We start from the raw sequence: 24,182 nt of genomic DNA, 5'->3' as shown, positions 1-24,182 counted from the left end.
AATCTCCACATGAACGCCAATGAACCAAATCTGGACTTGGATAGTAAACAAAAAATAAGAGATATTCTGACCAGAATCAAATTCAAGAGGCACAAGATATACCTAGACCAACCTGACACTATATTCTTTTTATGTTTGGATTTCAATACGGTCATTTTGCTTCTAATCATGAACGAAAGAGCCAAGGTTCTGATATTCACAACCCACTTCACAAGTCATCATAAGAAAGTTTACAGATAAACAATCTAACTTCGAATTCAATAATATATAATGCTAACTAAGAGTAACATTCACATAGATTCCAAGACTTTCCACGAACCAACAGCATTTTCATATTCAATTAAAAAAATTAAAAACCCAGTAAGTTTGCGAAACATAATGTGACACATATGTAAATACTGAATACAACAACATCACAACACAAATTCAAAGACAAATACAACCTAACGTAACACACACAAGACATGACAACATTGCAGATGTAGGTTAACATTACAACCTAAATGTAACGTCATTAGAGGGTAATGAAAGTGTGCCAATGGATACCTGTACCATTTTTCATAAACCAGCAACATTTTCACATTCAAATAAAAAATTAATAACCCAGTACTTTTGCAAAACATAATGTGGCATGTATGTAAACATTGAATACAACAACAACGCGGCACAAATCCAAAGACAAATACAACCGAACGTAATACACACAAGACATAACAACATTGTAGATGTGTGTTAACATTACAATCTAAATGTAACGTCATTGGAGGCTACTAAAAGTGTGCCAATGGATGGCTGTAACAGATTGTGAAAGCCATATTAGATAATATGCCATTGAAAAAAGAACAATCGGCAAATACACAACAACAACACTCAGCAATTGTAGAAGTAAAAAATCTTACCTCCGTCCCTCAAACACTTGGAGTCCAAATCGACAAAAGCAAACAACACAACCCCCAACCTTGACGACAGCATCACCCATATCTTACATCCAAACCAGCAACATTTTCGAAATCCACCGGAATCCACGATCAATGCGGCATTCACTTCCACAGACGAAGCCTACACAATCCACTTTCCTAAAAGTCACCAACAACATTTTCGAAATCCACCGGAATCCACGATCAATGCGGCATTCACTTCCACAGACGAAGCCTACACAATCCACTTTCCTAAAAGTCACCAACAACTTAATAGACTGAATGATAGAATAACCTATAATTTGGAAACATATAAAAGGTATAATAGTACACTAATACCATTTACTCATAATTCATAAGACCTTATGAAACACCTTCCAATCTAAATAAGACTTGAAACTCTATAAGAAACTACATAGGACTTTCTGTTAAATAATTTCTCCCGATGATTTATAAATAATTTTCCCACCCACGCCATTGAGACGTTTATAACGGTCAGTATTTTGAAATTCCGTTGAACTAACACATACTACAAGAGCTCTATCTTCGCGCCTCTCCCTCTTGCTCGCTTTTTCCCATCCAAAAATAGGCAAAGGCCACATCTCTCTCTCTCTCTCTCTCTCTCTCCATCAAATCCAAACCCTAATTTTTCCGTTGTTCTCATTTCTTCTGGGTCTATTATTCGAGAAACAAATTGAAGAATATCACTGTAAGTGAATCTCCTTCATTTGTTCTATTCAATTTCATGCAATATAATCCAACACTATCATAAACCACATTATTATGCATACAATGAATCTCCATCCATGTAATTGGTAAAATTGAGAGACATTGGTTGTGGCTAAAATTGAGAGTCACGCCTCTGTCTCCCCCCTCTGGTTCTTTCTCTGTCGATGCCCGTGGTTAAAATCTAATGCCAAAACCTGGAAATTGATGATTCGTGAAGTTTTTTTTCCAATTACCATTGTCGAATTCATCTTCATCGTGAGCCATTGGTGGGTTCACTGAAAGCTACATTCTTGGGTTTGGTGGTTGCTTTTTTATTCTAAGTTTGCCTTTCATTTTCGTGGTCGAAGATTTGAATTCATGAGGAGCCCCCATACGCAGATTGATGCTTGCATAATGATCCTGAAAAAATATGAATGTCAAAGTGCTCTTCTTTTTTTCTTTTCTTTCTTTTTTTTTTTTTTTTTTTCAGTTTTTATGGCATCATATGACTACATCAATATTCAAATGTATGCGATTGATCTACATTTATAATTGAAGGGTTTCAAACATTGCATCATGGACATTCACTGCAGGAAAAGAAAGAAAGTTCCTGTAATTTCAAAAACTTCGGAAGAGGTCCCCTGTAATATCAGAAGAGGTCCGTAAAATTTACCCGAAATTTTGAATACAAGAAAACTTCAAAAGTAGAAATTACATTTGAATAAATTTTCCTTAGATATCTAATTATATAGGGCCATTAGTTTAGTGATTAAAATTCAGCCTATAAAACTTTATGCGTTTAAGTATGAGGACTAGTTTGTTTGTACAAATAATACTAAAGACAAGTGATTTTTGTATTACAGTAGTGGTGTAACACTCAATGAACATCTTAAGCATTATGTTATATACAATCAAGTACTCATCTGCATTTTATTCAATGTCGATCCATGTTAACAATTTTGACATGGTGTCAAGCTGAAATTTCTTTTCCTAATTAGAGTTGATTTGTTGTCTGAGCAGAACAACTCAGAGCTTATCATGTAATAAAGTTCCAATGACAGTATCTGAATGTTTCAGCTTGCAGTGTAGAGCTTCCCATTTTCAAGTTGAAGTATTTAGGGTGAATTGAATTCTTCAGTGGATGCTGATGCTGATGATCTTATGTTGGTTACCTATGCTATTGATTTTACAAAATGTTTGATTGTGGTTATAACCAGAGAGACAAATTTGTAAGGTATGAAATGTTCTATATGTACTATGACCGTTTAACATCTCTCTCTCTCTCTCTCATTTGAGATTTGAATTGTTACTTGGATGAAGTAGGATGTGTGATCGACTTTCGTGATACAATCTCATATGTATTTTTTTGCTACTGAGTTTTTTGGCCGGGATGTCTCAATCTCTAAAACAAGCAAGCTCTCGATTGTCAAATTTGTTATTTGTTACGAATACTCAAGTGTCTCTTAATAGACTTTGCATAGCATATATATAATTTTTAAGGGTTCGCCAAAAAGTGTGCATTTCTTTGTTTCTCTTCTTAGGCAGCATGGATGTCACATTTTCCTTCTATTTTGAAGGACCTTAAATTCACAGCATAAAATTCCTAAAGTTGAATGCAAAAAAGTCTTATAATTTATTCCAAGTGTTATAAAATTGCATAAACTAATAATTTTACCTTGCTTCATGAATTTATTATTATTGTTGATGTTGTTGATATTTTTCTAGTAGCATCATGATTAAGTTAAGATATGGATGGCACAATAAATCCAAGATGAAAAGAATAAACCTCTTGAGGAGACTTATTTACTTTGCTAGTTATCAATTTACTTGAGAAAAAGTTGGTCATATATTTTAAGAATGCTAGTTTGTCATTTGGTTATATCAATCAATCCATAAATGAATATGCTTGCTATTTGAGTGACATTTTTTTAATGGTGTGCAACTGATGAATATATCGAAGGATGACTTCTTTATAATATTGCATTTTATTCTTCCCCTTTTTTTTTCCTTCCTGTTTTATCAGAACGTTTTTAGTGAATTTTGGCATCTAATTTTGTTTGTTCTGACACTCGTTTCAATTGTAGGTTGGATGATTTAGATTCCAGATTATCATTTTCATCTGATACGGGGGGAATGAAGCGATGTGGATTTAGCATAGAGGGGCTGACCAAATCTGGTCATTCGAAGCATAACGCATCAAAGTCAATTAAGGTAGGAGTGAAGAAAGGATCTGAAGGACTTATGACATTTGGGCGCTCACTAAGAACTGGAGTTAGCCGGGCAGTTTTCCCAGAAGATCTAAAAGTGTCAGAAAAGAAGATTTTTGATCCTCAAGACAAGTCTCTCGTATTTTGGAACAAACTTTTGGTCATATCGTGTATTATTGCAGTGTCGGTGGATCCTTTGTTTTTTTATCTTCCTGTTTTCAATCTTCAAGAAAGTTGCCTTGGTATAGACACAAATTTAGCATATACAGTTACAACTTTGCGATCATGCATAGATGCTTTCTACCTCATACGCATGGGTCTCCAATTTCGGACAGCTTATATTGCACCATCATCTAGGGTTTTCGGACGAGGTGAACTTGTAATAGATCCAGCAGAAATAGCAACAAGATATTTACAACGTTATTTTGTCATTGATCTTCTGTCTGTGCTACCTTTACCACAGGTTTGACGATCATGCTTCCATTGTTTGCTTATAAAGATTATTTGCATGCATACGTATATGAATTTGCTTGAGTATATATGGCTTATCTGGGGAATTTTTGTATATATATACATGTTAGAGACATGGATCAAATTACAACAGATGGGAAATATAACAATTTTTTTTTTAATTCTTTGAAAACTCTTTCAAGCCAATTCTGAACTGCATCTGTAGACTGCCAATATTGGACAGTCAAAGGTTCACTAGGATACATTTTCAGATAGAATTATATGAAGTTGTTAAATTGTATTTATAGTAAGTAAATGTACCTTAGGCTTAAATGATAAACTTCTTAAAAGTAGATAGATATCTATTTTTTATGTCACAATTTATTTGTTAAATCTATGATAGGGATCCCAAAAGTTTCGTGTTGGTCTTACTTCTAATTGCTCATTGTGTGCAGATCATAGTGTGGAAGTTTATTCGGCAACAAAGAGGTTCAGATATCTTGGGTACAAAACAGGCACTACTGTTCATCGTCTTCCTTCAATATATACCTAGGTTTCTTCGGATTCTCCCATTAAGTTCAGAGCTCAAAAAGTCTGCTGGTGTCTTCGCTGAGACTGCTTGGGCAGGTGCTGCATACTATTTGTTGTGGTTCATGCTTGCTAGTCATGTAAGTAAGCTATCAATTGTGGGGTTTTTTCTTCTTCTTAGTTTCCTATGTATATGCTCTCCTGAATTTCAGGCCTATTTTAGTATAGATGTGTGCTGAGAAATTATAAGATATGATTATGTCAAATAAAACAAATTCCAAAGTGGTGTTACATGGAAAAAAAAAGTTGAGAATGTGGTGGAAATAGAAAGGAGCATACCGAGAATGCTTCGTGTACTTCAGGCTGAAGACTAGGCTTTCCACAAATTCGCTTTCCTAAATGTAGTGATTTGCCTGAAATCTGACTTAGGTCAAAAAAAAGTACTGAGTTTTTCTCGTGTTTCCAATCAGACATTGTTACCCCAAATCACGAATTCAAGCTCTTTTTTGACTATTGGCAGTCCAATTGCCCTAAGAACTCCTTGGCTACCTGTTTTACATCTTTAACAGGTGCTATGATCACTAGGGTATTAGTGTTTTTTGGTAACACCTAATGTAACTTGAGTGTTATTTTAAGTGGTGTATTGAAATCGCGTATTAATGATTACTTGTATTTTTTCAGATAGTTGGGGCTTTCTGGTACCTATTCGCTGTGGAACGTAATGATACATGCTGGGAAAAAGCTTGTCTAAAAAGTGGAAAATGTGATATAAAGTTCTTGTATTGCCAAAATGATGAAAAGGAAGGTTACAATGAGTGGAAAAACATCAGCCATGATCTTCTTGATGAACAATGTTCAGTTAATCAGGAGGATCCACCATTTAAATATGGCATCTATGCACTAGCTTTATCATCTGGAATCGTCGCATCTCAAGATTTCTTCTCTAAGTACTGTTATTGTTTGTGGTGGGGTCTACAGAATTTGAGGTAAGCTACCGTTTCGATTCTCAGCTCGTAGTAACATATAATGTCTTATGTTCAATCATCCGGCAACGAAAATGCTTCTTTTTATGGGCTTAGATTAGTTAATTGCATCTTTCTCTACACCTTTTTTTCTTTCTTTCTTTCTTTCTTTCTTTTGCATTGGGAAACTTATTTTTTGTTTTGTTTTTTTGTTTTTTTTTTTATGGCATACATTCAAGATTTGATCCTAACTTCCTAAGTCTCTATCTATCCATTGTCTTCCTTTTTCATGTATGCTATGTAAGTATGGTCAGTGGTGCTAAGCTGGTCAGTGCATTTGATTTTCGATTTAGTATAACTAGTTTTTTCATTTCACTTTTTCGCAGTACACTTGGTCAGGGGCTCGAAACCAGTACTTACCCTGCAGAGGTTCTCTTTTCCATAGCCATTGCCATATTTGGACTCATCCTCTTTGCTCTTCTGATTGGGAACATGCAGGTACACGCAAAACCGAGTTTTCGGGGATTCGTAGATGTTGATTTGTGTTGGAATTCACTTAGTTGGTGGTGTTTTAATTTGCTTTACTATTTTGTAGAAACTTTTTTGCTTAAAATTAAAATTGCCATTAAGTTATTTTCTTGTGTATGAATCCGAATGATCTCTAGCTTTCATACAATTTCTAAGAAACCATTACGTAGTTAAAAATTTTATATTCTTTGAAGTGGACCAGAAGTATTATCTCTTGTATAACTTTAGTTAACTCCAGGGCTGGCTTTAACATAAAGCCAACAAAGCAAAGGTTTGGACCGACATGATAAGAATAGACCAATCTAATGATATCTTTTCTAATCCTAAAAATAAAAAATAAAAAATAAAAAAACTGAATGTTGATTGAGGGACTATACAGTATTGATTTCTATATCGCATAACAAACTTTAGGTTCTTTGGTTTAAATGAATCAAATGAACTTTCCATTGATCCTATTTGCTCAGCATTTTAAATAGGCAAGTTTGTTCTAAGACTTAAAGCGAAATTTATGTTAATGCCTGAGTTTTGGAATATCTTGTGATTGCAACAGACCTATCTTCAGTCCCTTACGGTTCGGCTTGAGGAGATGAGGATCAAAAGGCGTGACTCCGAGCAGTGGATGCATCATAGGTTGCTCCCTCAAGAGCTTAGAGAAAGAGTTCGGCGCTATGATCAATACAAGTGGTTGGAAACGAGAGGAGTCGATGAAGAGAATCTGGTCCAGAATCTACCAAAAGACCTCAGGAGGGATATCAAGCGCCATCTCTGTTTGAATTTAGTGAGAAGGGTAAGTATTTTAGTTATTTTTTGTTACGTTGGTTACATTTTGTCAATTCATAACCGTGTTGTCATGTGACTCACATCGCATCTGTCTTACACGGTGGAGATATGAGTTTTAACCGTGTTATCAAAATTTGAATATGTTACTTTGTAGTGAATGGAATTTTAGTTTTTAATCTGTTACAATGGGCTTTCAGGTTCCACTATTTGCAAATATGGATGAACGGTTGTTGGATGCCATTTGTGAGCGATTGAAACCAAGTTTGTACACAGAAAATACCTATGTGCTTCGGGAAGGTGACCCAGTTGACGAAATGCTCTTCATTATTCGTGGCCGCCTAGAGAGCGTGACTACAGACGGTGGGAGGAGCGGGTTTTTCAACCGGGGTTTCCTGAAAGAAGGCGATTTTTGTGGGGAGGAGCTCCTAACGTGGGCGTTGGATCCTAAATCCGGTTCTAACTTGCCACCATCTACTCGAACAGTGAAGGCTTTGACAGAGGTCGAGGCTTTTGCACTAATAGCAGATGAGCTGAAATTCATCACAATTCAGTTTCGACGCATTCACAGTAGACAGGTCCAGCACACGTTTCGATTCTACTCGCAGCAGTGGAGGACATGGGCTGCCTCGTTTATCCAAGCTGCATGGCGTCGGTATTCTAGGAGGAAAATGGCGGAGCTTCGTCGCAGTGAAGAAGAAGCTGAAGAAATGGAAGACGAAGACGACAACGAAGAAAGTGAATTAATAGGGGAAGAAGCTGCATCGAGCTTTGGTGCAACCATACTTGCATCACGGTTTGCAGCGAATGCTCTTCGTGGGGTTCATAGGCTTCGTGGCTCGGCAAGTGCCAGGTTGTCATTGCCTAAGCCTCCAGAACCTGATTTTGCTGCCGATATTGCAGATGATTAATCTCGGTCTTCACATAGTAGGTGACAACATGCTGCTTACTTGTTCATGCTATGTCATTCCTAATTGTAAAATTATGTGTTTAGTTGTAATGTTTTTGTTTTTCTATTTTCTTGCTGGAAGACTTTAAGACCATATGTTACAGTCCTCAAATGTGATTTTTTTTTTTTTTTTTTTTTTTTTTTAAGATAGGGGCCTCAAATGTGTTTTGAATGTGTAAATTTTGAAGTTTAGTATAGTGGATATATGAATCCTATCAACTTCCAATTTGCTCTCAATTTGGTTGAGGCTTGGTTGGTTGAGTAACATCTCACCACTTTTTTGCTATTCATACATTGTTGATCAACTAATAACTACTAAAAAGCCTAAATTTCCTACTGCTGAAATACAAAATACTTTTGTAGATAGAATATTTTTGGAGTAGTGCTACTTTAACCCATTTGTATTGGCCATATGTTATTTAGTCCAACATTTAATCTTCTTGTGACGATAAGGACACACGTTGAAAAGTCGCTGATATCAAAAAAGTCGCCGACAAAGACAACTATACTGGCCGTGAGATGGACATATAAGTCACATTGAACAGATATGTGACACGTGTACAGAAAATAAGACATTTGAATAGAGAGTTGGAAAGGTAACATGTGAATAGATAGGTGACATTTAAATAGATAAATGACATCTGAACATATAGACAACTAAGTTTTGAACAAATAAGTGTCATTTTAGACAAATAATGTCATTCTGCTCCAAAAATATTTAAGTTTGGATCTATTGAATCTAAGAATTTCAGAAATTGACCTCTGGCCTAAGTCCCTTTTTTTTTTTTTTTTTTTAAATTGTGTTTTATTATCACAAGTTTTATTTCATTACTTTATTTTACCTCTAGTGTATTCATACAATTAAAATTATGGGTATGTTTAGGACCCAAACAAATAACAAATGAGACACATTATGCTAAGAAGTAAAAAAAGATTATTAATTATATTAATGATATAATTATTCTTTAAGTTTAAACAAATCAATTTTTGACAAGTTAGCACAACAACAATGAGCTCTATTTGATTTGTTTTACAAAGCAAATGGGAGTCAAACTCTAGCGAGGCAATTAACAATAGGAAAAATTACAAGAAAATTAGAAGTAGAAAAATTATGGGCTGAGCTTCCCATCCCTCGATGGTGCTATTCCGGTTTATGGGCACATAACAAATTCTATTTTGATAATTTGAATTATTTATTTTATAAAGTTCTTTATGTATATTTTTTACATGAAAAATTAGATCGATTCGATAATGAAAACTTATTCAATTTATTACATTTATATTTAAAAAATAAATGATAAATGGAGTTTTAAAAGTAACTCATTTATGTTTTATTGACAAATTCAATAAATTGACGGTTACGGTTTTTGAATTAATTTAATTTTTTTTTATAAGTGATACATGTAAAAAAAATTATAAAATAAATAATTCATGAAAGGCCCAAAAATTATCTACTCAAAGGTGTGAGGTGAAACTTTAAATAATTGGCAACAAATTCACATAAGACAATTTTGGGTCAGCTCAGCTACTGACTTACTACAAGCTCAAAGTACAAACCATGAGTCCATGAGAGACCACTTTTGAGAACCAACAATGGCACTTCTCACCATTGCCAGGAGGCTCCAAAGAGCACATTTTAAACACTCATTACCCTCTCTCCTCCACGCATCACTTGCTCAACCACCACTTCCATCTTCACCCTCTTCGAATCAATTCTCTCAGACATATTATCAAACACAACTCGTTCTCTCTCGTCCCTTCCCCCAAAACCCCCATTTCTCTACCCTCCAACCCTCCCATCATCAAAATCTCCATGAAACAATCGATTTCAGTGAATCTATCGATGAAGCCCATCAAAATAACCAATTGGGTGTCCGTGAATTGGTCGAAGCACTCAAAAATGCTGACCAGTTTTCCTCTGAAGGGGAAGCGATTGAGTTTCTTGACGAGAATGGTGTCAAACCGAACGAAGATTTGGTTTATTGGGCGGTTTGGGCATTGAGAGATGAATGGGAATTGGCGTTTGTGGTTTTCAAATGGGGTGAGAAATGGGGTTGTTTGGGTGAAAAGAATTGGACTTTGATGATTTGGGTTTTGGGCAGCCATAAAAAGTTCAGTACTGCTTGGTGCTTGATTCGAGACTTGTATCGGTCTTCTTCTGTGGATACTCGAAGGCCAATGCTTGTTATGATTGATAGGTATGATATTTATTCTATCATGATTTCAGTTTAATTCTGAAGTATTTGTAGTTTGAACAATCTGTTATTATCTGATCTTTGAATTCATTTCTGGATTGGAATGCTTCCATGTGTTTGGATTCATATGGCTTGTAAACTATATATTTTGGATTCACAAAGCTGATCTGAAGATGTGTTTTTGTTATTTTCCCATCATAATTCCTAGAAGGTGCTTATGTTGTGCTCTAAACTAATCACGTAGCAATAGGTAGACCTGACAAAAGATTACTCATTTAGTGTGTTTGTGGCTGTTTCTCATTGGCCGAGAGTATCAGGTAGACAATGTCACTTCCCCGGTGAAAATGGGATAGACTAGGTTTTCACTTCGTTCCCAAATGTAGCTTTCTAACCACAGTTCTTTCATTTGATATTGTACCCTCATGGACCTTTTTTTTGTTATTTTTCTATTACCTTTTTTTTAATTAAAAAAAAGTTGTAATTCTGTTGTGCTTCAAAAATAAGATTGGCTCTCCCTTAATTCGATGGTCACTATCTCGCGCAGTACTCACGATATAGCATGTGAGCATGGATCTTATTGCACATTTTTCTTTGGGATTTATAGGAAACTTGGTTCTTTTTTCTGCTTAATAGTACTTGTTGCTGGGAATTTTGATAGACAAAGAAGGTTGAATTATTTTTTGTTCTTTTCTATTGGAGATAGTGCTAGGCCTCTGGGATTTGAACGGAACACTTTTTTTAGGTTTCACAACACTTCTCAACTTGTGGTTTTCTGAGTCTCATTTTCACAAATAAGCATAAGATTTTAAATATAGTTCTTATTTTGTTACTATTTTTTGTTTTAATAGATTCACAGCTGCAAATGACCCAGGCAAGGCTATACAAACATTCCAAATAATGGAAAAGTTCAGAATGACTCCTGATCTGAAAGCATTCCACACACTCTTGAATGCTCTCTGTAAACATGGAAACATAGAAGAAGCTGAAGAGTTTATGCTCCTTAATAAAAAGTTCTTCCCATTGGAAACCGAGAGCTTCAACATAATTCTAAATGGTTGGTGTAATATATCGGTTGATGTATTTGAAGCAAAGAGAATATGGAGAGAAATGTCCAGATGCTGTATTACGCCAGATGCAACTTCTTATACACACATGATTTCCTGCTTCTCAAAGGTCGGGAATCTCTTTGACTCACTGAGATTGTATGATGAAATGAAGAAAAGGGGTTGGGTCCCTGGCATCGAAGTGTACAACTCTTTGATTTATATACTTGCTCGTGAGAATTGCCTGAAGGAAGCTCTTAAAATTTTGAACAAAATGAAAGAAGCAGGCGTGCAACCGAATTCTGCCTCTTACAACTCCATGATATGCCCTCTATGTGAAGCAACAAAGCTAGACGAGGCAAGGACTATATTGGCCACCATGGTAGGTGAGAATGTCAGGCCAACTATTGAGACATATCATGCATTTCTTGAGGATGCAAGTGTGGATGGAACTTTGGAAGTTCTTAACCATATGAAGAAAGCCAGTCTTGGTCCAAACCCGAATACCTTTCTTCTGATTTTTGGTAAGTTCTTCAAATTGAAGCAACCTGAAAATGCACTGAGAATTTGGGTGGAAATGATGACTTATGGTATAGTGCCTGATTCTGCACATTATGCTTTATTAGTGGAAGGACTGGCAACATGTGGGTTGTTGATCAAGGCTAGAGAACTTTATGCTGAGATGAGATTGAATGGCATTTTAGATGACCCAAAGCTTAAGAAGCTCTTGAAGAAACCAGCGCAACATAGTAGTCATCAAAGGGAAGAACCAATGACAGTTGTGAGAAACATTAAGAAAGGTACCCAGGTACATCCTTGGAAGAGGAGTGTTGTCATGAGAAGAAAAAAGCATGGTAAGCAGCCAAGAAAGACAACAAGTGTAACTTAAAACTTTTGACAAAATATTTTGAAGATGGAATGATTTATCTGTTGCAAGCTTGAAATTGGGAGCTTTGCTAATGCCAGATAGGTAATTGGACCATTTATTGGCATAGCCCTGGAGCGAGCTGCACTCCAGAACCGTATTGCTGCAACTACAAACAGGCTATTCAATTAGTCAGTTTGCTTGTAGCCATTCAGAATTATCTTGATTTTCAAGTATGACTGCCCAGATCTTGGCAATTGTGTAATCAAGATGTCTAAATTAAACAACTTCAATTAGAGATTTTTTGTGGTGATAATCTGAAGGAACACCACTGGGATTTGATTGAAAGTTTTTTATTTAGCGGATGCCCTATTTGAAATGAAAGGGCCATAAGAGGCTAGATCAATCTTTATGAAAATTTTGTACAAATTTGTATTGCTTTACCCCTCTTAAATAGGGCATGTGAAAATGAACAGTATCATTCTATTCTATGCACATATATGTAAAACTAATTTGAATGATGGGAGGCTTCTGTATTAGCATAATCTGATTTACATTACAACACCACAATATCCACAGTACACACACCTTCAGTCCCCAGAAACAACTCTTTTTGGATTTAAAAAAACTAAAAAGTCTTCTCTATATTACACTCAAGAAAACCCTGTTAGACATGAAGAAGATAAAGTGATCAAGAGTGTTCTGAAGCTTCCTCCTCCATATTGGTCTTCAATTTTCTCCTTGACCTGCTGAATAATTTGGAAGGTGGAGAGGGAGAGAACTCAAATGGGAGTGGAGGGAGATCCATCTTTCCTCTCAAAACCCTTGCTGTGGTGCAAAAAAAAAACAAAAACAACCAAATGAGTAGAGTGAAGTGGCACTAGAAATACAAAAACAAAATTGGAAAAGAAAAGATCTATTAGATAACCCTTGTTTTTGTTGCTATTGCTTAACTACGCCATGCAGAAGATAACTCCAAACCGACATCTTCTTCCCACCAAGTGGCACTCTGCAATATTATATTCATATCAGATTGCGAATGCTATAGCTTCTGAACTGGGCCACTTTCAAACGGATAATGTCATTGCAAGCGCAAATTTACGCTCTGTTTGTTTCATATAGAAAACATTTTCCTGTGTTTGATTGCAACGCTAGTGGTTGTATTAGTGGTGGTCATGGTGGTAGGTTGGTGGAGGTAGTTGGAGTAGTATAGGTGGTAGTGGTGGTGGGGTGGTATTGTGGTGGCATTGGTAAAACTTAGTTTGGAAAATATTTTCCACCTCTCAAATGTTGAAAACACTATCCATAAAAAAAGCTTATTTTTCGTTGGCCATGGAAATATTTTCCATCGACTTTTGTTTTCTATCATACCAAATGCCAAAAAAAAAACCAAAATCCAAAAAACATTTTCTGCCAAAACAAACAGAGTGTTAAAAGGGAAATTGAAAATGCTATGTCAATACAAAAAAGAGTTGCCACAGAAATAAGTACACATTTGACCTTGTAGCCTCTTCGAAGAAATTCAAGTGAGCTTCCTTGTTCCTCCTGCAGTCCCAAGACCCTCAACAATTCTTCCTTGGTCTGAGACACGCCCAAATATTAGTATATATTCACACCTACCGAGTAAACCAATAAACGGGTGCAAATGGAGTTGCAAGGGTAAGATGTATATTTACTTCACCCAGTGTGAAGCGAGTTGCACTCTCTGCCACGCAAGCATAAGAACCATCTGCTTGTTTCAGCATCACCTGCCAAGGCCCTGCCACCAAAAAAATAAGAAAAAGAAAAGAAAAGAAAGGGCCGAGTAAGGCAAAGGAGCATGTGGTTCCAAGTTGGGCATCCCAGTAGCTGTAATTGGCCATTGATTGATGACATAGAAATGGTGAACTTCTTCCAAAAAAGGAAAACAAAACCTATAAGGTAAAAGCACGCAATGCACATAAACAAGAAAGGCATCTTCACAGAATCCCAGCTATAAATAGTTCTTATAAGATCTAAAAACTGAACCAGTATTTCTTATTAAAATAGGACATTGTAGGAATTAAAAAGCAAAAAGAAAAAAATTACCTAAACTACCAAGATTAATCTTCTTCCTCCCTTTTTCCTTCTCTCTCCTTATCACTATTTCATTAGATTTATGGAAATAGACAATTTCAAGTCCATCTAATTGATGCAAACAGTTTAATTTCATTTTTTTTGTTGTTGTTGTTGTTGTTGTCGGCAATGAAGTTACACCAAGTGTGCCCACCAACCCCAAAAACAAATAAATCCCCAGAACAGAATCAGTTTGATAGTTCCAACCCTAAAAGAATATGTTTCTCACCAGGATATTGGCGGAACAGTGCTCCACTATAATTCAATACAAAAGGTGCCACTGCAACTGTCTTCCATGTTAAATAACAAAATCTTATTCAGAAATGGGATGAAAGGTCAACATAAATAAGTAAACAAAACTGAATGCAAAGAATAGATACCTTAGAATACTCTCTTGTTCGAATATAGAACACCGGGGTAAATTGGGAAAGAAATCGATAATGTAAATCTTTGGTTGGAAATCCAAGCAGTCCCAAGTCAGAACTACAAATTTCGTACTTTTATCATCAAAGAAAATCAACTCAATGAAAACAATTTTATCTATAAGAAGCTAGCAACCCATTAAGCATACCGCAATGTATCAAGTTCCAGATTAAAAAGAAGGGCAGGGGTTGATGTGGCAAATTTTTCCTGCACATTCAAAAGGTCATGGTAGGAAAGGAATCAACTGAAACTTTCATGGATGCACATAAACAATCATTGGTAATATGGAAGGCATTGGCAATGGTGGCAAAAGTATCTATGAATGTATGAAATTAGCTGCTAGCCAAGCAATTAAACTTTATTCTCTATCTTACCCAAACAATATCAAAATCAAAACCCAGGGTACAAAAAGGACACGCACTTAAGTTCTTGCTTACATAGAGATCTATATTCCTCCATATTTGATTTTAACGAGGTTTCAAAATCATGTAAAATTACACATAAAGATGGTGGAGGTCCAACAATTGTGTTTCTTTAAATAGTTATAGGTGCATATGTTCAAAAGAAAGGAACAAAATAAGCAAAATATACCACTTCCCCGCACACATTAATATGTAGGCCAATTTATAAGAATATGTAATATTCCAGTACATGATCATTGTTGTCAAATCAAGAATTGAATCGTGAATCATTTTGCTAAAATAGTGAATCATATCAAATCATGAATCATGAGGTTCGCTTTATTTAGCATAAAATATAATTTTATATATGTATATACGTATAAAAATACACAGTGTTTAAGATGAAATAAATATCAATATAACTAAATTATATATATATATATATATATATTTGTGTGTCTATATATACAAATAAAACCACGTATATCAATATAATTTATTGATCTCTTTTTCTATTTTGCGAAAATGACATTGCTTCATGCATTATGCAAATATAACTGAATGGCTTGAATAGCAGTGAATCGTAATGAATCATAGTGAATCACAATTGAACCCTAAGATTCACTCATTTAAGATTCAACTGCACGAATCAAGTCGTTTTGCTTGAAACTCATATTGGATCGTATGAATCAAATCATGAATCATAAGATTCTAACAACCATGTACATGATCTTGACATAGCATTGTCATGCCTGAGAGTATTAACCCCATTTGGCAAATTTTATTTGTAGCTTGTTTAGCCTCAAAATTGAAATTCCATGCTTAAGCAATTTTACTTTGAAAAGTTAAGGTGTTTGATAAAAAAAAATTTAAGATTTTCATCTTATTTGCTTTTCAAGCTCAAAAAGCTAACTTTTTTAAAGTTGGGTTTGATATGCTTTCTTTGAGCTAGCTTTTCTTAAGATGCAAATAAGTTTTTTCAAATGGGCTCATTGATACTCTTGTGAGATATTCTCTAGATATTATGTACATTCTATAGATATCGTAGGCATTCTGAAGATATGGTGCAGATATTATTCTGTGTAATATTCTAGGAATTAAGCTTATTTGTTTTTCTGTTGTAGGGTTAGCCTAGGCTATAAATACTGCTGTAACTCTTTTGTATTACATACACAATTGAACATAAAGTCTCTTTTTTCCGCATAAATTTTCAAGTCTATCCCATAGACTATGAAACAAACTGAAGAAAGATATAGCATTCTAACTTGAATAGATATAAGTCTGCTAGTGATTTTCAAATGTTCAAACTAGGCATACACTTCTATAACTCAAAAGCCAGAGACATGAAGAGATTAATAAGTGTCACATGAATCCAAAAGAACCATTAAAATGGGGGGAAAGATAGATATACCTTGCATCTTCCAAACGTAACAAATTAGATGTAGTCTGGTGATGACCATTCAATTAAAAAAGTTCATTAAAAAGATACATCAAATATTATTGAATTCTTTCCACGGATTTTCTCAAAATATTAATGCAATATTGAACCTAAGAATGAAGCATATCCAAATGTAATAGAGGATTTGTGTGCAACATGGTTAGTAAATTCATCAAGCAACACACTCATGATTCAGTCATGAATAGTATAAATAAAAATAAAAATAATAAAAGTGAATGAGTGGTATGTTTACTTAACAGCTGACTAGAGATCAAATTTTCAAATTAAAAATTAAAAATAAGGTCAGAGTGAAAGAAAAAGTAACGTACCACATACTTCTCTATAGATGACAGTTCACGTGTGCTGCAGTTAATAAATATATAAAGTGATGGAGGCTCATTAGACTGCCAACGGCCTGCATCCATAAGAATCAGCAAAATGTTTAGACAAAAACCATCAGTGCCATGGACTTACTAAAATCTTCCATGCCACAAAAGTGTGTAGAAGCCATCAAAGCATTGACAATTGTAAGTCCGTTCATGAACCGAAGTTATTTTATGTTTTCAGGCAAACTACAGAAAACTGGAGGTTTCCAAAAAAAAAAAAAAAAAAAAAAATCCTCAAGGTTTCTGATTTGATATTGACCTATCCATTAGCATACAAGCTAACAGCACCTCTTCATATACCCTTTCAAGGAGTAATATTTGACTATCTTGCCCTTAGTTTTACTTTAGTCAAGGAAAATCTTGCCCTTAGTTAAGAAGGGCTGAATGAGTAAAAGTAATAAACATTAGCTTGAAAGAAAGAAGATAATGTGAACGTGGTTTTGATAATATTAAACTCAAACATATAAAATTCAAAATTAAATTAGGATTCAAACACTATTGAACAGTAACATTTTTCTAGTATATTCTACACACCACCATATACACGAACGTAATGTGGTTATGTTCCTAGTATAAATTCATGGATCTTATTATCCAACTTATGATCACTAGGAAAGTCAGGTGAGCTGAGTTTTAAATATAACAAACTTTAGGAAATAAGATTTCAGTACCCAAAAGTCTTTTTTGCAGCTCATGGAATTGCTCCTAAGTTGCCAACAAAAGTTCAGTTGTAACTGTTGAGGCTCTCGTGATCAAATAGTCATCACTAATTATTCAGAAGTTGAAGGAACAAGGCTATGACAGACCAGTGATGAATAATTACTCCTCGTAAGAAGCCAAATAATACTATGTTTTACCAGTACAAGAACAAAAATGTGTTGATCATGGGTCTAATCCCAACAGGACCCTCAACAACCAAGAGACCGTGATATGAAAACCACACACACGTTAAGATACAATCTTTTAGAGCATATGAATCATGTAACCGACAAAGGGAAGTGAGTCATAGTTGGGCTGCAATCAGCTTGAGCTTAATGGATATCTATTGTTGAGCTATTTTCGGCCTGATTAACAAACCTATGTGTAAGTTTTTTACCTAGTCCCTAATTTCAGTCACAATCCTACTCAAGGTAAATGTCTATCAGCTATACCTATGAACTATTTATATTAAAACAGATAGGCATTAAATATTTGAAAATCTTTTAAAACTCTCTTCGATTTTGTGATGCAATTTTGATGTTAAATAGGATGCTTAAAGGATTCTAGGAATAATTCCTGTACTGTTGCATTTACTTTGAATTCTCTGTGGCTAGAAAGTTTAATTACAACTATCTCCTATTTTCTTTGGATTTTGAACCTGAGAGCCTACTTCTATTACCTCAATCTTTCTGCAATGTTACAACTCTTTTCCAAATACTCAGAAGGCCAAAATTGCTATAGTTGTTGTCCAGTAATTCCAACAATGTTGTTTCAAATTTCTAGATATCAGTTACATCCAAACCTAAGCAATTTCAACCACTTCATATCCATATGATCAACAACCTTTTTCCAACATTAAAACCATAAATATGATCCTTAACCTAAGCCCAACTTAAAAGCTATAATAATCATAGGTAGCCTTATTCATATACCTTTTTTTGTCCTACATCATCATGACTACATGAGCACATACTCATTTCCCAAAAATGTTCCTCATGATTGAGATTTCTTCCAACTACCCAAAGCAATATGGCGCTGTTTGGGAAGTTTGGTTTTTGGTCTTTTTTTTTTTGTTTTTTTTCACTAAAAGACAAATTGGTTACAAAACCAAAAAAAACCAATCCAAACAAAATATCGCATCAAACCCCATAATCATTTTACTTTTTATCTCACAAACATCACATCCAACCACAAAAAAACTCAACTATCTTCCCAAACACAAAAAAAAAAATTCTCCAATAATATCTTACAACTAAAAAAAACCCACTTTCCAAACACCCACATAGTATATCACATGGAGTTGCTGAGAAGCAACAAATCTACATTGCAACTTTTTCCTATTAAAGACAACTCAACCAACATTAACTAGGAAACACCAATTACTTTGCAAAGAATAATTGGGACTCCTAATCCTAACAATCACATCAACCCAAACATAGACATGGACATGGACACAGTCACACACACACAGAGATAGAAAGTTTCTTTTTTGTGCATACATCATGGTTGATAAATTCAAGAGAAGTCCAAGCTTTAGCCGTTTTAATTACTAGAGAGGGAGAGAGAGAGAGTAGTCCAAGCTTTAGCTGTTTTAATTACTAAAAGAAGAAAAGCAGCGGAATTTCTAATAAAATCTAAAAAACTAAATGCATCTGAATTTCTAGAAGCAACCTTCATTTTCATCCTCAAAATCAAAATCCAAGGTGTTCCTTATGGATCTGAAGAATGTATTGACAGGACCACTGGGGACATCATCCAAGGAACCTATAGATATGCCATCGATCTGAAAGAAAATAGTCAAAAGTTAATCCAAATTACCGTTCATGTATTTTGATAATATAGTTTCTCCAATTTTTGAAAGTTTAGTTGTAAAAAATGTATAAATACAATGTCCAGGGAAAATGAAATATATATATATATATATGTGTGTAACAATGACCGTATAAATACAATGTCAAGAGAAAATGAAATATATAAATATATATATGTAACAATGACCACTACTAACAACATTACAAAAAAGCATTCAAATCACCATTGATATAAGCATTACATGCAGTTTTATCTTTTATTTTTTCAATTTAACATGATAGTCTGAAATTGAATTTCATGACATAACAACATATATAACTTTCTAGCCAGTAGAGTCATCTCCAAATCCCCAACAATCCCATCTCTAACCCGCCTTATAGGCAGTATTAAGAGACAGAACCAACCACCAAAGCAATCTGTTTCTAGGCAGTTAAACACCCAACCATACCAAGGGAAAAAGCTTCTCATATCAACTGAAGTTACTGAAATACTACATTCAACCAAAATATGTAAGTCTATGAAGAATTACTTACCAAATCAAAAGCAGATTTAAAAAGCTCTGAGGCCCTGCGCTTTTCTGGCTTATCAGGAAACACCTACAAACAAATATAACTTATTAGCACTTTTCTTTTCAGCAAGTGAGAAGTACAAATATCCACATGAAAGAAAGCTGGTCTCTTCTTACAATGCAAGCTCTTGTTTCCTTTCTTTCTTTAAGCTTCCTAGCAACAGCCAAGGCAAGTTGAATGTTGGCATCAATAAACTCATCTGAAGATCCCTTCACGTATTAGGAATTCGACAAAATCATGCATCTGGTTTAATATATTTTTGTCAACAAGCCAATGCAACATAAATGATGGGATTGCACCAACAGAAAAAGGAAATGCTAGTGAGAGGTAATGTTTGATGACCATTTTAATTCCTCAAATCAAAAGTTCTAAGGTGGGAAAAGAAACAAATTATAACAGATAATTAGCCGCAGGCAAGATAGAAACATATTTGGAAGCATGTTAAAATAATCTGGCAATCCATTTAAGTCTCCATTAGAAGACTAGAAAACTAGAGAGTGAAGAGGGTACCTTGTAAGAAGAATAGCTGCTAGGCAAGGGCCTGATGAAGCAACCGAATGAAAAATGAAACAGAAAAGAAAAAGGTATCAGTGGAACAAAATGGCAACTCACATAGCAGCAGAGTATTGCAATTAAATGCCAAAAAAGAATATCCTAGAAAAAATAAATTACTAGAAGAGAACCATGAACATCAAAACTATCAAATGTGAAATATTCGTATAAAACATCATATTTTCCCACTCAAGTTGATTCCAATATTTTCCGTTGAAGAATTGCAGCATTATTTACCAAAAAAATTAAATATTGCTACAGACTACTTTTAACTTCTTTTTTGATTATCTTAAGAGTAACTTTAACTGCCAATTTATCAGGACACCAAATCTTTTACAAAAAACATATTTTTCTGGATAGGAACTCAAAAATTAAGTCAAAAAAATAAAAAATTAACAATAAAAAAATTTGTCAATGAGGTAGATAAATCAAAAGTGTAGCTGAATGCTATATATACACCAAAGATATTGAAAGAGAAGCAGACTTTGCTCTTGCTCCCCAAGGTGTCAAATAACTAAAATGAGAGGCAATAATGAATGATTCTATAGCCAATTAAAGCCTACTTTTTCAACCTACAAAGTTATTATACAAATGTGGCACTGACACTTGAGAGTAAATCCGATAAGGATCAATCACAAGCCTTGCTTTTGCAAACAATGCAGCATCACTTGCCACACAAACAATCTTGGGCAACTCATGCTCTGGTCATTTGATTTGCCAAATAAATACAAAGCAACCTTCAAAATGAGACTTCTTATGCTCCTTCAGATAGGTTAAATTCAAAGCTACTGTTAGCAATTACAACTTGCGTATAATCTATAACCAGTATTAACATATGCAATCTTCAAAGTAACTATTTGGCAATTTACTTCCCTGAGCATCTACATATCAATGTGTTCGAAAAAATGCACCTCTATATATGAAAAGATTTAATTATTTAAAAAACACTGCCATGGACAATGCTTGAAACTCAATTAAAAGCTAAACTAACAAATGGGTATTAACAAAAATAAATAAATAAAATTCAATTACTGTGGATTTAAACAGACATGAATTACTTAAAAGAACACAGTCACAGGCAATGCTTGAAACTCAAATACAAGCAGAACTAACAAATGGGTATTGAGAAAAATAAATAAAAAGCCAATTTCAGTGTATTTAAATAGAGACTATTGAATAATTAACAAATGGATATTACGAAAAATAAATAAATAAAATCCAATTACTGTGACTTTAAACAGAGAAATTAAAGTTAAAGAGGAAAGAGAAGGTACGGGAAGTCGATTTCGAGACGGGTCTTTCCATCATCGAGGGCATAAGCAAGAGAAATTGCGGCATCGGTGACGAGAACTTCGTAAGATTTGGGCTTGTAAACTGAGACTCCAGTCTTGGGATCGACCTCTGGTGGTGCTCCTTTCTTACTGGCACTGCACTGAATTTGGCCATGTTTGAGTCTTGGGTTAGCTCGGTAAATGGAGGAATTGACGAGAGGGCGAGGTGTGAGGGGAGAGAAAGTAAGGGGGAGAGAGAGAGGAGGGTGAAAGAGGTTAGATTGGGAGAGAGGAGAGAGAGAAGAGAGTGTGTGAAGTGATGAGGAGGCCATGGGAATGGCCATGTGAGAGTGGTTGGTTGGTTGGTTGGTTGAGATTGGAGGGAAAGATAACTATATATAAGGAGGAGGAGGAAGAAGAAGAAGTGATGAGGAATTTCGGGGGATTCTATTTACAGCGAAAAACAAATATATTTTAGTGAGTTCAATTATTTTTAGTACATTTTATTAAATAATTATTTTTTAATTATTTGTTAAAAAAAAAATTTCACGTATATATATAGGAAACACGATCAGAGACTCTGGCATATGGGGAAGAGAACGAGGACGACAAATATTCATTCAATTTTTCATTATTATTGTTCAAATTTTTAAAATCGAATAAAGTAAATTTGTTTGTACTTTCAAAACTTGTACACCACCGAACAAAGTAAAATTATTTGGTTATGAAAGTCCAAATAATAATGATAAAAAATAAACTAAATATTGATTTTTATGTAAAAAAAACATAGAAATTAATAATTGTATTTTGATATTTATGTGAATACCCACCTCTGATTTGGTGGGGAGAAAATTGTTGAAAAGTACAACCTAATGAGGGTTTTAGGTCCAGTAGATATTTTTTATTGGTGAGAGTTTCACCCTTTGTAAAATAATTTCGTGAGAAGTTCTTTTGTTTGAATAAATTCTATTTCTACACACTTAATTAGCTCAAGGCACACATTTAATGAAATACTAATTTAATGACAATTATATTCTAAATAAAAATGACAATAATAGACATCCAACAACACCCATAATCCTATATAGAAAAATTCTCTATACACATTTTTTAAGAACAATAAAATCTCAATATACACATTTTGAGTTTAAAAAATTAAACTCTAATTTTTTCATTGTATAACATGCCCGGGGGTACCCGCGTGCATTAAACAGTTCGGACTCTCGAGATCTCTTTGATTTAGTCTCACGAGTGTAATGTGAAACATAGATGAGAGTTCAGATTTTGCAACTTTTATTGAAAATCTATTTTACTGTAATTTTGTCAAAAATAGACTGCATCATCAGATCTCAGAGTCCCCACCTAATATTTTGAGAAATTAGGAAACCTATGACTCGTGCCAAGGCCATTGTTCGTCGTAACCAAGGATGCTTGGCTCGGAACCTTAGGTATGAGAGGGGAAGGTCAATGATGAGCACCCCCGCTCACCCGATCAAAAGATCGGCCTCTACTAAACCATGATATGAATTTTATTTTCTTTATATGTTTATGTTCTGACTATTTCAGTAAATCCTAAAATTTACTATGTGAAGCATACAAATATAGACTAGTTTGCTCAAATTGGAACAATTCAATTTCATGTTTGTTTGTCGAAAGGGGTTTGAATTTGCCACTTGACAAAGTGAGCTTAAAGTTTATGAATTTGCCACTACAAAGTGGGCTTAAAACGTACATTCGTTGAATCATTCCAATTCAAGCAACAAGCTTTCATCCACAGGCATTCAAGCAGTTTATTACTTAAGCAATTAGCCACATGGTAAGATGCTAAACATAATAAGAAAATTATGTACAAGCGAGATGCTAAAGCATAAAAACTCATAAATTGACCGACGTCCCTCGAACAGCTACAAAACAAAGTTAGTAGAATATGCATGATCTTATATACAGAATTCTAATGCAATTCACTCATGAGATGCAATTAAAGATTCGGCTTCTAAAACATGGCATGTGAATTATCTCAAGAACATGAGGTAGCGCATAGAATCACATAAGAATTGATTAAATCTACAAATGCAAACTTAGCCGAATCAAGATGCATGAAACATGGATGCAAAGCATGGATATGCATGACATGTCAGATATATACATGTGTACAGTTAAGGAAAACGATTAAAGAATGGGATAGAAAGAAGCGAGGTGAGGGATTATTACAACACTTTAATATTACAAATCCAAATGAGAGAGAGAGGAGAGAACAATAATAAAATAAAATAAAATTTCACAAAACACTCAAAATCAAAATAAAAGTTTTAAAACCCCCGACCACTCATCAATTATCAAAGATCCATCATTCATCAATTATCAAAGATCCATGTGTCTTCAATCCAATCCAGTCTGCCCACCAGCAA

General features: G+C 34.6%; 3 protein-coding genes across 4 annotated transcripts; 2 read left to right on the top strand and 1 right to left on the bottom strand.

Annotated features, from left to right (window-relative positions):
• Positions 1–3,716: 3,716 nt before the first annotated feature.
• On the top strand, positions 3,717–8,139 carry LOC114287951 (putative cyclic nucleotide-gated ion channel 8). The gene is made up of 6 exons (XM_028231414.2): positions 3,717–4,295; positions 4,738–4,950; positions 5,492–5,796; positions 6,159–6,270; positions 6,851–7,087; positions 7,278–8,139. The coding sequence occupies exons 1-6, from the start codon at positions 3,759–3,761 to the stop codon at positions 7,986–7,988; spliced, it is 2,115 nt and encodes a 704-aa protein (XP_028087215.2). The 5' UTR covers positions 3,717–3,758; the 3' UTR covers positions 7,989–8,139.
• A 1,375-nt stretch (positions 8,140–9,514) lies between these two features.
• On the top strand, positions 9,515–12,650 carry LOC114287952 (Tetratricopeptide repeat (TPR)-like superfamily protein). Its single transcript, XM_028231416.2, has 2 exons — positions 9,515–10,224; positions 11,070–12,650. The coding sequence occupies exons 1-2, from the start codon at positions 9,620–9,622 to the stop codon at positions 12,151–12,153; spliced, it is 1,689 nt and encodes a 562-aa protein (XP_028087217.2). The 5' UTR covers positions 9,515–9,619; the 3' UTR covers positions 12,154–12,650.
• LPA3 (Low PSII Accumulation 3) lies at positions 12,633–22,253 on the bottom strand. Of its 2 annotated transcripts, XM_028231418.2 has the most exons (13): positions 21,778–22,253; positions 20,462–20,492; positions 20,068–20,160; positions 19,916–19,978; positions 19,242–19,353; positions 16,815–16,900; positions 14,795–14,853; positions 14,604–14,706; positions 14,453–14,513; positions 13,806–13,888; positions 13,630–13,710; positions 13,058–13,138; positions 12,633–12,957 (listed from the first exon to the last, which is right to left on the bottom strand). In XM_028231418.2, the coding sequence occupies exons 1-12, from the start codon at positions 22,116–22,118 to the stop codon at positions 13,079–13,081; spliced, it is 1,173 nt and encodes a 390-aa protein (XP_028087219.1). In that variant the 5' UTR covers positions 22,119–22,253; the 3' UTR covers positions 12,633–12,957; positions 13,058–13,078. The 2 variants fall into 2 exon arrangements, with proteins under 2 accessions (XP_028087219.1, XP_082766458.1); XM_082910332.1 differs by lacking the exon at positions 20,068–20,160 and having other exon boundaries at positions 21,778–22,208.
• Positions 22,254–24,182: the final 1,929 nt, after the last annotated feature.

Source organism: Camellia sinensis, chromosome 15, assembly GCF_055761805.1.
Source record: "Camellia sinensis isolate YWXY chromosome 15, ASM5576180v1, whole genome shotgun sequence".
In the NCBI taxonomy this organism is placed as follows: domain Eukaryota; kingdom Viridiplantae; phylum Streptophyta; class Magnoliopsida; order Ericales; family Theaceae; genus Camellia; species Camellia sinensis.
Note: the sequence above shows the minus strand (reverse complement) of the source record. Positions and strands in the feature narration are given on the sequence as shown.

Bases quoted from the DNA above. Each gene is read 5' to 3' on its own strand.
- LOC114287952 (XM_028231416.2), top strand. From the start codon at position 9,620: ATGGCACTTCTCACCATTGCCAGGAGGCTCCAAAGAGCACATTTTAAA. The intron at 10,225-11,069 runs GTATGATATTTA...TTGTTTTAATAG, and splicing joins ATGCTTGTTATGATTGATAG to ATTCACAGCTGCAAATGACC.
- LOC114287951 (XM_028231414.2), top strand. From the start codon at position 3,759: ATGAAGCGATGTGGATTTAGCATAGAGGGGCTGACCAAATCTGGTCAT. The intron at 4,296-4,737 runs GTTTGACGATCA...CATTGTGTGCAG, and splicing joins CTGTGCTACCTTTACCACAG to ATCATAGTGTGGAAGTTTAT. The intron at 4,951-5,491 runs GTAAGTAAGCTA...GTATTTTTTCAG, and splicing joins GGTTCATGCTTGCTAGTCAT to ATAGTTGGGGCTTTCTGGTA.
- LPA3 (XM_028231418.2), bottom strand. From the start codon at position 22,118: ATGGCCATTCCCATGGCCTCCTCATCACTTCACACACTCTCTTCTCTC. The intron at 20,493-21,777 runs GTACCTTCTCTT...TTGCTTCATCAG, and splicing joins CGTCTCGAAATCGACTTCCC to GCCCTTGCCTAGCAGCTATT. The intron at 13,711-13,805 runs GTAAATATACAT...GGCGTGTCTCAG, and splicing joins CTCGCTTCACACTGGGTGAA to ACCAAGGAAGAATTGTTGAG.